We start from the raw sequence: 16,316 nt of genomic DNA, 5'->3' as shown, positions 1-16,316 counted from the left end.
TGCCCATTTTATGACCACTGTATTTATTAAATTGACCTCTTGTGGAATGCATTTGAGTTTTTGTCTTAACTACTTACAAAATTGGATACGCACTCGCACAGATTTGTCCCGGTCCAAATGTTTACCACATCACCTCACATCTTTCCTGTTTCCTCTTTAGCATCATTAGCCTAACAATGAGGCGAAAATGTGGAAAAGCATGCAGAGCTGGTTAGCAGACGTTTCGGCGAACGGAGGGGACGTCAGCTCAAACGCGGAGCGGAGTGAACCAGCTAGGAGAGGCGATGATAAAAGGGGGAGGACGAAGAGAGAGCCGCCTTCAAAAATGGCGTCTCCGGATGAAAATTAGTAAAGATGTATTAAAAAAACGCGGCCTGCTTTTTTTAAAAAAAAATCTGCCTCGCTTGCTTTGTTGTTTGTAATTACTCCTGTTGCTTCCTCCGTATGTGGTCGCTTTTATTTGAATAAAAGAAGGCTTAAACGCGGGCAGTTGGCATGTACTGAGGGCGGGATAAAGCCATTTTATTCGTATGCGTCGTTCCTGTCCTGACAGCTAGCATCTGCGGCTAGCTGTTAGCATCCAGGCAGAGGAGGAGGGGTGCTCAATGGCGGCGGATATTTGCATGAAAAAGGCAAACATTTAAATTAGCGATTTCTCCGCTCGTTGTGTGCGCGTGTGTACACTAGTGGAAGCACTCGCGACCAACTTGGCCGACTCCCCTGTCCTTTGCCATATTTTTTTTTACATGGCGCTAGCAGCGTAGCCTGAAAAAAAAAACTACCCTAAAGAAAGGGGAGGAGGCACCGTAGAGGAGAGAGAGAAAAAAAAGGGGGACGCGTTGGAAATCAAATGTTCATCAGCGTTTCGCCCATTGGCGGCCAAATCCGCGACATCTTCATCATGAGCGGGACTGGATTCGGACTACCATCGTGGAAATGATAAACGTGGAAGGAGGAAAATGAGGAAGACTGTCTTTTTTCGATGTGGTTGGATTATAGCCCCGTAGACCCCCCTCTTTTTGCATCCAGCTTTCTCCTCCTCCCCTCCATTTCTCTTTCAATATGCTGTTTTCCACTCCGGAGGACTTGCTTATGAAACCGGGGAAAATAGCCTGAAAGGGAGCTCGGGAAAGACTGGATTTTTCCTCCCCGCCTTGCGACGTCGCTTTCGCACACGGTTGTCCCCCCACATAGATGGATAGAAATTACCCGGGAACAGGGTTCGGCGATTTGGGCGCTGGAGCAGGATGGAGTTACGAGAGATCGGCCAAAGCAAGGTAATCGGTACAAGCCAGACAATGTGCATGCACGCACGCATGCATGCATCAGTGCCTACATAGCCAGGGCACCGTGTTGACCCGTGTAAACACATTGTCGCCATTGGCTTCACGCTCCGCACACGCACTCGCAACCCCGATGCATTGTCATCCCAAAGAGTTGCATAGTAATAACATTATCAACAGCAATGGAGCGGTGTGCGTGTCGTGGGGGTGGGCGGGGTGGAGAAAGGAAAAGGTTGGGGGGATTTGATTATTGAATAGGATTGACAGGCAGACGGTGGATTTTGAGGTAGACCTGGATGTTGGGTGATGGTGGATGGGAAGTGGTGGTGGCGTCTCCACAGGTTTTTCACTTTGCAGGCCTGGACATGCTCTGATAAATAAATAAATGGGTTCGAATGCTGCTGCTGCTGCTGCAAAAAAAAAAAAAAAGCTCCACGGCAGCCCCCTCCTGACAGACATCAACAAGAATTGAAGGTGCATTTGTGAAGCCATCTTCAATGGTGCATCGTAAAGAAAAAAAGAGGGGGGTTAGTTCGATTGCTCTGGAAGTGTCCCCGTTTTTTTTGCAGCATTTGGCCCCAGACATGATTGGAGATGATTTGCGATGGGCTCATTTGCATAATGAAATCGTACCATTCCAACCACATTCGATTGTTTCAATAAATATAGCAAGGTCAAGGACACATCAGGATTTGATAATGATCATTATTAATTTGATGACGACGTAGATTTAATGTGAAAAATGTTGGAATCGTTTACGAGACCTCTGCTACCTTTCACGTTAGCATGCGAGCTAGCTTTGCACGGAAGTCAATTGAGGCCTGCTAGCATCACTTGGCTAGCCGCTTCTAGCACATTTTCCCACCCAGCCACTCGAACCCTAAACACTATTGTGTCCATTTCTAGACCCGATGTTATGTCCAAATGATAGCTTAGTTGCTGATGTTTGCTATTTTATACACGTCGATCGGTAGCAGCCGCTTGTTAGCCACACTAACGTAATCAATGAATAACTCGTCTCCTATTAATCGAGATAGCTGTGACTATTCTGGTTTATTTTCACCCCAAAATGCCGACCTTGCACACACATAAGGCCGTGTGTCTACGTTGCGCTCATTGCTACTGTGCACGGTGCTCCCTGCAAACCAGCACAGTGTTAACAAACGGACAGCCATCAACCACTGCATGTTCTCCTAATGCGTTTCATATTAGTCACGTGTGCATTTTTCTTGCAATACACCGCCGTGATCTCTAGTACGATCTCGAGTACTCTACGATACGACTAATGTTCCTCTCAGTGTCATTGACATTGAATGATTGATTGTCAGTACTGCAATGGAATCAGGTGTCTTAATGATTTAATGTGAGGATTTGAGATTTAAACACACACTTGAATGACATGAGATTCGGGAAGGAGGCTGTCACCCTTTATAGGTACCAGCTGATGTTTATGCAAATGTTCTCTGAAATTAATGACACTTCATCGTCCTCCACTCTTCCTCCTCCTCCTAGTCTTGTATATGGGAGTTCCAGATCATCCCACCCTGAGTCTGAACTCCTCCACCGCCAAGCCTACGCCACCCCACACCCTCTGCAGGGCTATGCCACCAATCACCACCCAGGGAGCTCCGGCCAAGGCGGGGCTTGGGGAGCAGCTGGACGGAGTTTGGGTGAGATAAATGTCATACCTACCGTGTCCCCAACATTAGGGGCTGCAGGAATGAATTATGGTGTGGCTGACCGGCCGTGCAAGTCCTAGTCTAGACATGTGCTGGAACAAAGCGCACAACTATAATAAATTCAGTTAGGATTCAAAACATAAATAAAAAAATTCAAATAGCAATGTACGTCTTCAATAGAAGACAATGGCAGTTATTACATATGTAATTAAATTAATTTCATGAAGTAATTATAACCGTGATTGTTGAGGTTGTCCTCTGGCAGGAAAATTATGGTAATAGATGTGATTTTCTGTTTCATCATGTCAATTTGTTGAACGATCCACTAAACGAACAGTGAAAATAATTCACTGCTGCTGAATCAGTTTGCAGGCTACAAGTGGGAGTAAAATCCATTACTGAGGCATTGACTTGATAAGTGTAAGTACTGTCCGCTTATAGTTAAAAATAGACAACGCAAAATGGATTGAGTCCGAGGACTAAATTTATCATAAGCTACCTTGTGGCAACAGTTCATTATCAAAGTAGGTGGAATTTCATCACGGAGTACTGTCGAGGAACCGTATGCAAGTATTAACAACTTATCATATCTTGGGGCTTTTCTTGTTATGCTCACTCTTCTCTTTGCCCTAACAAAGTTGTAAAGCATAGCCGCCAATGATTATGTGTTGATACAATATCTGGGAGAATTATATGGATTTTTTCCTCTTCAAAATATGCTAATCATTCTAAAGGCATGTTTCATGGGTGTGTATTTTCTTCTTAAAGGTCTGTCGGGGCTGTTTGACACTGGCCTGCACCACGCCAGCCCCTCGGCCCCCGATGCCTCAGTCATGAATCTGATTTCGGCATTGGAGTCTCGGGGTCCCCAGGCTCCCCCTTCAGCCTCCTCCTTACTCTCCCAGTTCCGCACACCATCCTGGCAGACAGGTGGGACTGTGTTCGCTCTTCCCTGATGTGTTGACATTCAAACATGGCCCACTGTCAATATGACATTTAAGAAACCTCCAGTTGGTTCTATTATCATTCTGCTTGCGTTGTGTTGTGTGTTGTAATTGTGTACGTGTTTTTTGAATGTGAAGAACAAACAAAGGTTGATCGGACATGATTCCAATTTGCATTAAGTGGATGACTAAACTAATTTCTCATTTGTTTGTTTTTTGTCCCCCTCTTGAACAGCGATGCACACACCTGCTCCTCCAGAATTATTCATTTCTGGAGCTCTTCCTGGCTCGGGCTCCTTCCCCTCCTCCTCTGCTCTCTCAGCCTATCAGCACCCAGCATCCTTTTCCAGCCGCTCCTTTCCCGGTGCCTCCCTTTCGCTCCAGGACACACCCACGTTTAGCCCCACGTCCAATGGTCTGCTCTCCCCACATGACCCCTTACTACACATCAAAGCTCCCTCCCAGTCCAGCCTGGGCTTTGACAGACTCCTGTCCTCGCAAGGGGCTGCTGCAGCCGCCTATAGGGGCAGCCAAGACCCTACGGGAGCCGCATCAGCCCAGGCGTCCTCGGCTAGGCACCTGCAGTCTCACCAGTTTAACCTGCTGTCATCACAGCTCCAGGACCAGTCCTCCCAGCTGTATAATGCATCAGTATTCTCTGCCCAGCCCCAAGCTCAGTCCCAGTCCAACTCGGCTCAGGAGCGAGCCGTGCCCAGACAAGACAGCGTTATCAAGCACTACCAGCGGCCCACACCATCGCAGCCGCAGCTCTCATCCTCCGCTGCCCACTCCCTACAGCACTACCTCAGCTGTGGAGGGGCAGGGTACCAACAAATCGCCACCCATCACAGGCATGCTGGCCTCTCTTGCAGCCCGCTGGGTGACCAGAGCCCCTCATCCGACCACAAAGCCTCCTCTCGTACAGAGCAATATCGCCCAATCATCCAGCCTCCGTATTCTTCATCTTCGTCTTCCTCTTCTTCATCTGCCGGGAAAGGTACCAAAAGTAGCTCCAGCAGTGGCTACTCCTCTGCAAGTTCAGCATCGTCCTCAAGAACTCCTCTCACACCCCCTTCTGCATCCTCCACCTCTTCATCCTCCTCTTCTTCTTCTGCCACCCCCGGGGCTCACCCTTCCAATTCGATCCCCACCTCAAGCTCCAGTGCAGCCCCCTCCAGGCAGCAAGCCCCCACTCAACCAGCGCCACCTCCCCCCGCCCCTCAGCAGCAACAGCCACCTCCCACCTCCACTTCAACACCTCAATCCCTCCCCAAATCCTGCCTCTCTGGCTATGGTTCTCCTGTGCCCCCTGTAAACCCTCCCACCTCTGCTCTTACCGGTCAGACCCCACCCCAACAGCAGACACAGTCATATTCTCCAAATCAGCCCCCTCCTTCTCACCTAGCTCAGTCCTATGGGGGCTTCAGTTCCCCGCAAGCCCAGGACCTGAGCTCAGGAACTGGTGGAAAAGGCTATGGAAGTTTAGGCGGGCGAAGTCAATCATACCCCACTGACATATATGGAGCTGATTCTGCTTATGGATCACTTCCCTCTTCTCTGGGTGGAGCTGGAAGCCCGTCTTTGGGTTATGGTGGCCCAGGCCATTCCCCAGCGCTTTTAAGATCAAGTGGTTCATCAGGTAGTGGAGCATCTGGGGGAGGAAGCAGCAGTGGTACAGCAAGTGGAAACTCTGGGTCAGGAGGAAGTGCAGGAAATGGTATGGCAAGTGAGAGAGGTGGAGGAGGTAGTGGAGGGGGGTCTTATCATATTCCAGATTCTAGTCCCTCCCCATCTGGAAACTCTGGCATTATCCGCCCAGGCCTGCACTCCCCAGTGCCGGCATGTCCCACGCAATCTCCTGGAGGTGCTGGTTCTAATAAATACATCTCCTCTGTTCTCTCTCCTACTTTCCTAAGCTCCCCACAGGGCTACCCTGATACCAGAGGTCCTAGCTCCCAACCTCAGTCTTATCATGCCACCTCCTCCAAAACAAAGGCCGACCCGTCAATGCTCGGAGTTGGTTCTCAGAGATCGCAAGAGGAAGTCGATGATGACGACGAGTTCTTGATCCAGCACTTGCTGCAGTCGCAAGCGAGCCCTGCACCCCAGGCTCCTCATCATCATTCCCAGCAGCAGCCTCAACAGGCAACCCAGCAAACACAGCCTCAGTCGGGGCCACCAACTTCTGATGCTGGCAAAGGGCTTAGCTATGACATGGGAAAGTCCTCCGAAGAAAGGTACCACCCCCAGAGTGTCATACGCACCCATAGTGCCACATCCTCTTCTGGGGTAGGTAATGCAAACTCTGGAGGGTCCATCTCCGGGCTGGACGGCCAGCTGGAGATGTCATTGAAGAAACAGCAGCAACATCAACAACAACAGCAGCAGCAACAACAACAACAGCAGCAGCAGCAACACCATCACCAACAACAACAAAGGAACGAGAGGCCTGTTGGGAGCAGTAGGAGTAGTGGGGGACGAGGCAGTGCTGAACAAGTGCACTCGCACCTCCTTCACCATGACAACTTAGGCTCAGTCGTCCACTATGGACGAGGGGACCCATACACACAACACTCCCTTCCTCCCCAACACTCCTCACATAACCAGCACGTGTCTTCACATTCGCAGATACCACCCCACACCCAGATGGAGCTACAGAAAAAGGAGCGTGCTGAAATCAATTATCCTCGTAAAACGCCGGAGGTCCAGCCACAACATTCTCAGCCTCAAAGCACTGCGTCCCTCATGGACTCCCCCACGGATCAGTCCCACCAGTCACCGCACCTCTTGCAGTCCGTGTTGTCCCATACGACTCGCAACAAATTAGAGCCTCATGCACAGCACCACAAGCTGGACACGCATCAACAACATCAACAGCAACACCACAAAATGGACACACATCGGCAACACCAACAGCACCATAAAATGGACTCCCACCAATCACATCAGCAACACCCGAAAATGGACTCCCACCCGCAGCATCAGCAGCACCACAAGATTGACTCTCATCCCCAACAGCAGCAGCACTCCATTGCTCAACAGCAAGCCGCAATGGAGAGCGCCAGTGCACGACTCGGCTCAACCAAACATCCGGCTCAAACTCAGTCGCAAACAACCCAACTCCAGCTCCAACTCCAGTCGCAGGCTTTAGAGGTGGCAGCGGCTCATTACAACCACGGACCCTCGTCACATCAACACGAACAAGGCCAAATCAAACAAAGCTCGGTGGTTTCATCTTTGGACATGCTGGAGCGCTCTCTTTCCCAGACCTCCAGCACGGACGTTGCCATTGCAGAAGACAGACGCGGTGGACGGAGCGGAGGAAGCGGCGAGCGCCACAGGCAGCAACAGCAGGAGCAGCAGCAGAGGCAGCACCCGTCTCACCATCATACGCAGCCACACTCGGCCCCTGAACTCCACTCCTTCCTCTCTGAGCCTGAAATCGCCATGTCGACCCCCTCCCACATGCACCACCTTTCACAGCACCACCCTCAGCAGCACCCCAGCTCTCAACACCAGCAAGCTCATTCTCACCACTCTCACGCCCAGCCGCAGACCCCGCACCCTCACCACATACCCCCTACGTCTGCCCCGGCCCATTCCCAACCTCAGCCTGACCCGCAGCAGCCGTTGCCATCCCAGCTCACCCCCCAGCAGAGTCAAATAGACCAACAGCGCTCAGAGCAGCACCAGTTTGACACGGTCAGCCCAGTGGAGAAAGCAGACCAAACCCAACAAAGCAATCGCTTCGTTCCTCTAACATCCATCTGCTTTCCTGACTCCCTTCTCCAGGATGAGGACCGCTCCTTTTTTCCAGGCATGGAAGATATGTTTTGCGCAGAGGACTATAAGTCCAGTTGTGCCGGTGGTGCAGGGCCAGGGCAGGAGGAGATGAATGAAAGCCATACTGGGCAAGAAGGTATGGGCTCCATGAAAGCGGGACAGAGTGGCGGTGGACCAGGGGGAGGTAGCGGATCTGGCTACGATATGATGGGTCATCATGGAGATCAGGGTTATGAGCCATACTGTCATAGCTTGGAAGAGCCCAGTAACAACACAATGACTCTTGATCTTGACTCCCTTAAAACACACGAGCTGCCCTCCACTGTTAACACCGAACAGCTTGGTTTAATTCAGTCCCAGGGCCCAGCTATGGGTATGGGCCCTAATAACGCTGGACCTAACAACCCTGCTGCAAAGCTGTCCTCCGGGCCTGGAGGAACAAGTGCAGGAGCAGGTTCTGGAGGCCTCCAATCACCAATTTTCTGCTCATCTCGTCCCAAGAAGCTCCTCAAGTCGAGTTCTTTCCACCTCTTAAAGGAGCGCAGAGATCCCAACACGCTGCCTAAGAAAAGTTATGCTCAAGAGTACGAGTTTGAAGATGATGAGGATAAAGCTGACCAGCCTGCTGACATCAGGTTGAACAGCCGCAGGCTACCAGATCTTCTGCCAGATTTGGTGTCCAGCTGCAGGAAGGGAGGAGGCGGCAGTGGTTCTCTCAGCCCTATGATGGGTGACATTGACTTCTACCACGCCTCTGGCTACCCACCAATGGGTGCACACTCTCTTTTGCCTCAGGATGGCCCTAAGAAGAGAGGCCGGAAACCTACCAGGCCCAAGAGGGAGGGGCCCCCACGACCCAGAGGCAGGCCTCGCATTCGCCCAATGCCCGAGCCCTACACACCGCGAGGAATGATGAGCGAGATGGGCGGAACAGTTGGCGGCGGCGGCGGCGGAGGGGGATTCAGTGTAGAGGGGCGAGGCAGGGGCCGAGGCCGTGGGAGCAGAGGAAGAGGAGGTCGGAGAGAGGATATGTACATGGAAATGAGCGGGAAGGAGCAGGAGCAGATGCATCACCATCAGCACCACCACCATCAGCAGCAACTCCATCATCAGTCCCAACAGCAACATCATGAACCGATTCCACCCTTGAAGGTGAGTCGCTCTACATATCAATTTTTTTGAATTTCAAAGGAGTCATTGGATGAGTATTCTTGTTTAGTTGGTATGCCATATTTACAGTAGGAATGCACAAAAAAGTAGATGTTTCAAATTACTGCAGAGTCCCAAGTTATAGCTTGCAGACTCCATTTGGAGAACCACAGCTTTAAAAGGCTTATGCTGTTTAAGTTATTTCAGTTCCATTGATGACCTTTGCAAATCTAAAAGAAAAGATCGCCATTCAAGACTGATGAAAGGATTCAGTGCTCACTTGTCTGATATATGCCCAAATTAATCATCATATTTGTTCTATTTTTTTTTATTTTTTTTTCAGATCAAGTTGCCAATTCCCATGTCCTCCTCCGATGCCTTGCTGAGGACCGACTCGCTGTCTGGCACAGACCCTGCTTTGTCTGACGGGTCGGTAGGCTCAGCCCCTTCACTTGGTCTCAGTCCTGGTCCTTGCAGCACTGAAAGCACCAGGGCGCAGGATAAAAACAAGCAGAAAAGCCAGATGATGAATGAAGGAATAGATGGGGACGGTTTGGAGGAAAGGGTAAGAGCTCCTGGTCAATAATGGATATATTGATTTTAAACACATTTGTGTTGCAGTTGTTTTTGAGTAATTTAGGATGAGTAAATCTCTAATTTACTGTTCTAGGGTGATGAGAAGGATCCTGAGTCCAAGGCCGGCTTGGTTGCTTCTTTCTTGGACTTCCTTAAGGCAGGGAAGAGACCCCCAGGTTTGGACATTTCCCCCGGAATGGAAGCTGACAATGGCGAAACCTCCCCCTGTAAATCAGGGTTGCGCCCGCTATCCCCGGCGCCTCCTCCGCCCCCACCTCCATTTGGTGATGGCGAAGGTAATGGCGGTCTCGCCCTGGGCAGCTGCCCCAGTCCTAAGCGCTTGGAGGACGAGCTCAAGAGAAACCTGGAGACCCTGCCCTCGTTCTCCTCAGATGAGGAGGACTCGGTGGGAAAGAACCAAGACCTCCAGAAGAGCATCTCCTCCGCCATTTCCGCCCTGTACGACACTCCTCAACTGACCGCTAACATCCATCACTCATTACCTCCTCAGCCGCAGCCTTCTCCCTCCCCCCTGACACCCCCGTTGCAGCCCCCAACCCTTAGCCCCCAGACTGACATTCACACGCCCCATGCACTTCAGCCCGACGAACCCTGCATCCTCCAGCAAGAAGACGAAAACATGGACGAGAACAAGGATGAGGAGAATGAGGAGGAGAGGAGCACCAGAGGGGATGAGGAGAGCGATATGATGGAGGAGAGAGAACCGCAGCTTGAGACGCTAAGTGCCCCTAAGCTCGAAGGTAAGGCTACCCACAGGGTTGTGTGTACGACGTACGCAACATGTTTTTCTGACATTCTTGGCACACGTTTTGCTTAAATGTAGCCTCTAACACTGCATTTTTGTTTTAAAATAAAACCGTGGCAGGACAACTGAAGTGATACATTATCACACCCGCGCTTACTTCTCCTTCCTCTGGACTGTGTTTAAAAAAAAAATAAAAAAAAAAGAAGCAAAGACAATGGCAATGGCGTGACGGGATCGCGGTTGGCTTGCTGAGCCAAATCAGTTTTTGCTCGCCCCTTAACCGTCACTGCCTGAGCAGAATTTTCAGAAGCTTTAGTATTGTCATCTGTGTTTACTTTGAACTATCTCTTCCGGCTGACATGGCTTCTACTTCAGTGCTACCTGTGTCGTAGTGGCGGAGCATTTTTTTTTCAAGTATGATTAGTACTAACTACGGTATCGGTACCGATAGGTACAATCCTGAGATATTTATATTAAAACAAAAATAAAACAATGGTAAAAGTAAAAGTGTGCTTGTACTGAGAAGAAAAAAACCCCATTACGTTACCTGTTGTAGTTTAAGGTCTAGCCAGCATTGGCAGGACTTTCCAAACGATGTCTTGACATGAGCAATTCTCTTGAATGAGGCCATGGATGGGGAATCTAGCCTTTCTCAATCTGTTGCCATCATCTCATCTGTAATGCTCCCTCGTTCACATTCTTCCATGTAGCTGCAGACTGTGTGTTGTCGTCATCTGTGCAGTTTGAAAAAAAAAAGTAAAAAACTAACAAACATCTGTTTTCCCGAAGAATGATATTCAACCATTCGATCAATATACATTTTACATAATTTTGAGTCCATTATTCGTATTGAAATGAGGATTTGCTAAAATTAGCATTTCTAAGCAGCAGCAGATGCCATCTAATATTTACCACAAGGGCTTTGCATGCATTTACATCAAGAGTTGGCACATCATTACACTGCCCAGCCTGTACGTTTGTTCAACACACTGTATAATTATGTTCTTCATTTCAAAACAATGCGGTGCTTGTACAGTTTTTCATTGCTCTATCAAATGGATCTCAGCCTTAATCTCTTTCCTTACAGTGTCCGTCCTAGAGATTCCTCCTCCTGCAGCCGCGACTCCCCAACCTCCCTCTGTGCCTCCCTCTCCTGTCTCGTCCTCATCCTCATCTCCGCCTCCTTCCCCTCTTCCTCCTCTCTCTCTGCCCTCGCCTCCTCCTCCCCCAGAGGAAGGAGAAAACTCCAAGCCTTCGAGTCCCATTGCCGCCGAATCTCAGACACCGCCGCCTCCCTTGACCGCTACTCTCGCTCCACCTCCCACTTCTCCTCCTCCTCCTCCTTCTTCTTCTCCTCCTCCTCCTCCCAGCTCTTTAACCCCGCCTCCTCCTGCTCAAGCTTCTCCTCAAAAGGAGTCTCCGACACCTTCCCCCGAGTCGGCCGCCTCTCCTGAAGAAGAGCGGCCGCCTCCGAAGAACACGTCCTTGCACCTGGCGCAGAAGCAGGAGGATGCGGCCATAGCGGGGGAGAGCGAGGAGGACGACAGCGAGAGCGGCGGGGAGGGCATCTTCAGAGAGAGGGATGAATTTGTGGTGCGGGTGGAGGATATCGGAACACTCAAGGTACATGTGTGTGTAATATACTACAGTGAACTCCCCGTTTTTTTCGTGGTTCACTATTCATGAATTTGTTTTATTCTGCGGAATTGCGATTTTAGTGCCGTTCATCTGACGCTCTTTCTACACATCTTTTATAGTGTAAGGATATTTGCGCACAGATGCTAACAAGCTAGCACTTCACGTTAGCACGCACAAGCTACTGTCACTCCCAAGCCCCGCTTTAAAAAAAAAAAAAAATGGCATTGGGGTAAAAATTCAACAACTTTACTTGTGTTGTCTTATTGAAGGTTCTATCAATATCTATTCTGAACCTTCGTCACCTTCAGGCTGACTTTTAATCCTAACAAACCTGTGTTTTTGCTCCAGTTGGCCTTGCAGACAGGCCGGGAGCCTCCGCCCATCTGGAGGGTGCAGAAAGCCCTGCTGCAGAAGTTCAGCCCAGAGATCAAAGATGGACAGAGACAGTTCTGTGCCACAAGCAACGTGAGTTGACCTCAGGAAGCTGCATCTTTTGTATTTTGGATTATGAACCGATGCAAAATGTACAATCTTCCTCAGTATCTCGGCTACTTCGGAGATGCCAAAAGACGTTACCAGCGCATCTATGTCAAGTTCCTGGAGAACGTCAACAAGAAGGACTACGTCAGGGTCTGCGCTCGAAGACCGTGGCGCAGGGCCACGCCTGCCCTCAGGTACACTAGATTCGTCATCGTGACGATTCAACCGATTTGACTTTCTTCAGCTCACTTTGCAATAATGAAATACCACAAGGGAATAGATGAGAACTCGACTTTGACTTGGGAGGTAAAGACTCTGGACTTAACCTGATCTTTTGTTGGAGGTGGCAAAAATACTTCAGGGGGTTTTTAGTTTTTGGGAATGGAAATGCAAAAAAAAAAAAAAGCGACGTGGAACAATTTAATCAAAAGCTTTTGTAGAATAGAAGTAGCTAATTATTAGCTGTTTTAATACAATTCATGGATGTGTCATAGGCGCCAGTCCTTCCCCAGAATGGCTTCGCCCCCTACGAACCAAGCTCAACCAAAAGAGGAGAGATTGACTCCGTCCGGCCAGCGTGATAAGGAACAGAAGGAGAAATCGAGAACGACCCCGCCGGCGGCAAAAGAACAACGAGAGAAAAAGGAATCCTCCGCCGCGGTGGCCAAGGCCAAAGAGAAAGAGCCAGAGGCGGACAAAGACAAGCGAGTGCAACCGGCTCAGGACAAAGCGGAAAAACGCGCCGGCGAACGTGGGAGGGGCAAGGACGAGAGGAAAGCGCCGGAGAGGAAGGAGAAACCCGAGCGCCCGCCTAAGTCCAGACCAGCCAAGGTCAAGGCAGAGCCGCCACCCAAGAAGAGAAAGAAGTGGCTGAAGGAAGCTCCATCCTCTTCCGACTCGGACTCATCGGAAGACGCTGCTAGCGAGAATGAAAGTAAGCTTTTACTGATCTGCCAACGTCGTCTCACTTTATGCACATTTTGCTAAAAAAAAAAAAATGACCTTCCGTCTCCTTGCAACTTAGTGCCCGTGAAAGGTGGCGTGAACAACCGAGCGATGAGGGAAATGTTCCGCAGCTACGTGGAAATGCTCGTCAGCACGGCCCTGGACCCCGACATGATCCAAGCCTTGGAGGACACGGACGGTAAGAATGCTACTCGCTGTAGAATAGATTCACCTTTACTGCTGTGACGCATATCAGAAGGCAACAAAATACAGATTGTATCTAACCAGAAGTGTATAGGCAGTTATTAAAACGTGTCTATATTTACAGAAAAATCCTGCTTACAAGCAAACACCAATGACAATACAGCACTGCATAATCTCCTTTTGCAGAAGAGCTGTTATATTTATTGATGTGTGCGACCGAAATAGAATCTGTTGAAAGAATGAGGAGCGATAGAAGAGCCGCCACGGGTCAGCCCCGTGTTATTAAAGCGAGTGGCAGCTCGGCGTACGATGACTAATGACACCTCTCCTCTACCTTGACTGGCCCGCCAGATGAGCTTTACCTCCCCCCCATGAGGAAGATCGACAGCATCCTCAGCGAACAGAAGCGGAGGTTGTTGAGGAGAGTCAGCATGAGCTCTCAGCATCAGGTAATCGGCGCTGAACTGTCCTTCAGGTGTCTTGTACAACGTGATGCACTTTGACGGCGTTTGCTTCTGATAAAAGTCAACGCGCGTATAAAAAAATGAATATTAAATCATGGGAATGCGTGTACCCAGACATGCGATTAAAACAAACATCTCAACCGATGTGCCGCAACTGCTCATTTTTGGTGCATCCTTCTTCCTCAGGAGGTTGTGCATGCATACCCCCAGATCATCGTGGACCCCTTGGACTCGGGTGTGGTGAGGGTGCGGCTCAGCGGCGACGCTTACAACCGCAAGACCCTCAACAGAGTCAAGAAAACCCTGCCTAAACCACAGGTGTGTCATTGCTAATATTTCAAGTTAGGGTACCTTAGCACAGATTCCCCCCCCCCACCCACCCTTAAAGGTGCTTAGGTACCCATTTTTTTTCAATTGAATATATATATTGGAATGGCACCAAATTGGACCCCTTCACAGATGCATCTGCTTTTTTTGTTTTTTTGTTTTTTGTTTCGGCATTACATTTGATGTATTACTGTATTCAGTGAGGAATTAAGGAAACCTCTGATTTTACGGCTGCTTTTTCGAATTCACTATTATTGCTTATTTTTAGGATTACATAATATTCCGGCCAATTGTCTCCCATTGCAATGAATGGAGATTTAGCTCATTTGTCACATGCCCGAAAACATCCTCACATTTTAACACTAAAATTCCTAAATTGAAATGTTTTTTTTTTTTTTTTTTACATTTCCCTCCGTCTTCCACATTGACGGATTCAAACCATTCCAACTTGAAATCTCTCATTTCTTATTCCAACAATTCAATTAATAACGTTACAGTGGCTCAGAATAATAATAAATAAAATAATGTAATATGAACCATCTTAATCTGATTCACTCTTCCTTTTTCTCCAGGACCTTAAACTGTCATCTGACTCATATCGTATCTACAGTCTGTACCACTCCCTGCATCACTATAAATACCACACCTTCTTACAGTGCAAGAAAGAGGTAAGCTCAGACATGTCACCTTGCCGAGCTAACCTGCACGCATACTTGAGTCTCAGGGTCTTGTTTCTGCCTCCGCCTTTTAAGACCCACACGATCGAGCAGGCGGCCGAGGACCCCGGCCAGGAGGAAGTTGTGCAGCAGTGCATGGCCAACCAGGGCTGGCTGGACACACTCTTCGGCTCCTTCATCGAGCTGCTGACGCTCAGCACCAAAGCCTGAGAGGGATGAGATTAATTAAAGTCGGAGGATATGAAAATGGGGGGGAGAAAAAAAGAAAAAATAATGAACATGATGGATCCCGCTGTACAGACCCCTTTCCTCCCAACCCATCAATTTTCTTCAAATCTCAAAGATCTGAGGATGTATTTTCAAGGCCCTTGATGAACTCGAGGGGGGTCAGGACAATGACCTTGTTTTTTTTTTTTTTTCTTCTTCTTGAACAATGACTAAAGAAATGCGTTTCATTGTGAGGAGTGGGGACCCCACCGGATTAGGGGTCACTTGCGGGTCAAGAGGAATTTGAACACCCGTGTAAGGTTGGAAATTGAGGAGCAACACCAAGTCCACAGAGGAGCCACTAACATCTCGTTAACTGTGCGTCATTAAGACAATAGCTTGAAGAGAAATTATTACTGCTTAGTTTTTACATAAATTATTTTTTTGAAAAGACTAACATTAGCTGTTGGCTTTGGGAAAGACTGAAAGAGGGCGAGAATGCTTTTTAAACTGCGTATGGAGTGTGCCGTGAGCAGCGTCAACATGGACTCGAACCATTTAGATGTGTTAATAAATGCTCTCTCATCCTGTGCTACGTGAAGGGCAGCACGACTCAGCCGTGTGATAATATATAAACACATTTTTATTATTTATATGAGGAGGTTTTTAACTTAACAAGCGCTGGATTGCTGCCCTAACATTTTAAATACTTTTTATTGTCCACACGTTCAGTATACAATCGTGACCCACATATCCAAGCTGTCTTCCCCTCTACACTTAAGAACAGACATTAAGACCGACATAATGTATCAAATACAGTGGGTGTAAAATAATAATAATAATTAAAAAAAAATAGAAAGAGTGGGGGGAGTGTATTTGAAACTATACATTGTTGTGCTTCAGTTCAATCATCACTCATGCAGATGCAAAGAAAAAGAAGTAAACTGTCCATTTCCTGTCTGGGAAGAAGGAGTATAAATAAGTAATATTTAAAGAGGAAATAGTCATGTCATTTTTATCATTTTTGATGTATGTGCATACTTATTTTGAAAACAATCTAATTTTCCATAAAAAAAAGGAAAAAAGGCGTGTAAATATTGTACAGTTCTTGATGATATTCTTTGTCATTCTGTACATTAACTCTCCTGTATTTGAGAAACAAATAAAACCTGCAAAGATCAAACTGTTTCACTT

General features: G+C 48.4%; 2 protein-coding genes across 4 annotated transcripts in view; one reads left to right on the top strand and one right to left on the bottom strand.

Moving 5' to 3' along the window:
* The window catches only part of brsk1a (BR serine/threonine kinase 1a), a 30,961-nt gene extending 15,875 nt beyond the window's left edge, over positions 1-15,086 (bottom strand). For all 3 annotated transcript variants that reach the window (XM_077549860.1, XM_077549861.1, XM_077549862.1), the window contains exons 1-2: positions 14,940-15,086; positions 10,728-10,914 (exon numbers count right to left, since the gene is read on the bottom strand). The gene's annotated coding sequence lies outside the window, so the exon portion shown is untranslated. The remainder of the gene's footprint in view (positions 1-10,727; positions 10,915-14,939) is intronic.
* Positions 222-16,305, top strand: prr12a (proline rich 12a). Its single transcript, XM_077549858.1, has 15 exons — positions 222-1,277; positions 2,796-2,953; positions 3,731-3,892; positions 4,142-8,841; positions 9,182-9,403; positions 9,509-10,175; positions 11,268-11,803; positions 12,167-12,283; positions 12,359-12,492; positions 12,793-13,232; positions 13,323-13,442; positions 13,799-13,896; positions 14,098-14,229; positions 14,811-14,906; positions 14,991-16,305. Exons 1-15 carry the CDS (start codon positions 1,195-1,197, stop codon positions 15,123-15,125), a joined length of 7,800 nt encoding a protein of 2,599 aa, XP_077405984.1. The 5' UTR covers positions 222-1,194; the 3' UTR covers positions 15,126-16,305.
* The last annotated feature ends 11 nt before the right edge of the window (positions 16,306-16,316 follow it).

The sequence above is a fragment of the Vanacampus margaritifer genome, chromosome 18 (assembly GCF_051991255.1).
Source record: "Vanacampus margaritifer isolate UIUO_Vmar chromosome 18, RoL_Vmar_1.0, whole genome shotgun sequence".
NCBI lineage: Eukaryota > Metazoa > Chordata > Actinopteri > Syngnathiformes > Syngnathidae > Vanacampus > Vanacampus margaritifer.
Note: the sequence above shows the minus strand (reverse complement) of the source record. Positions and strands in the feature narration are given on the sequence as shown.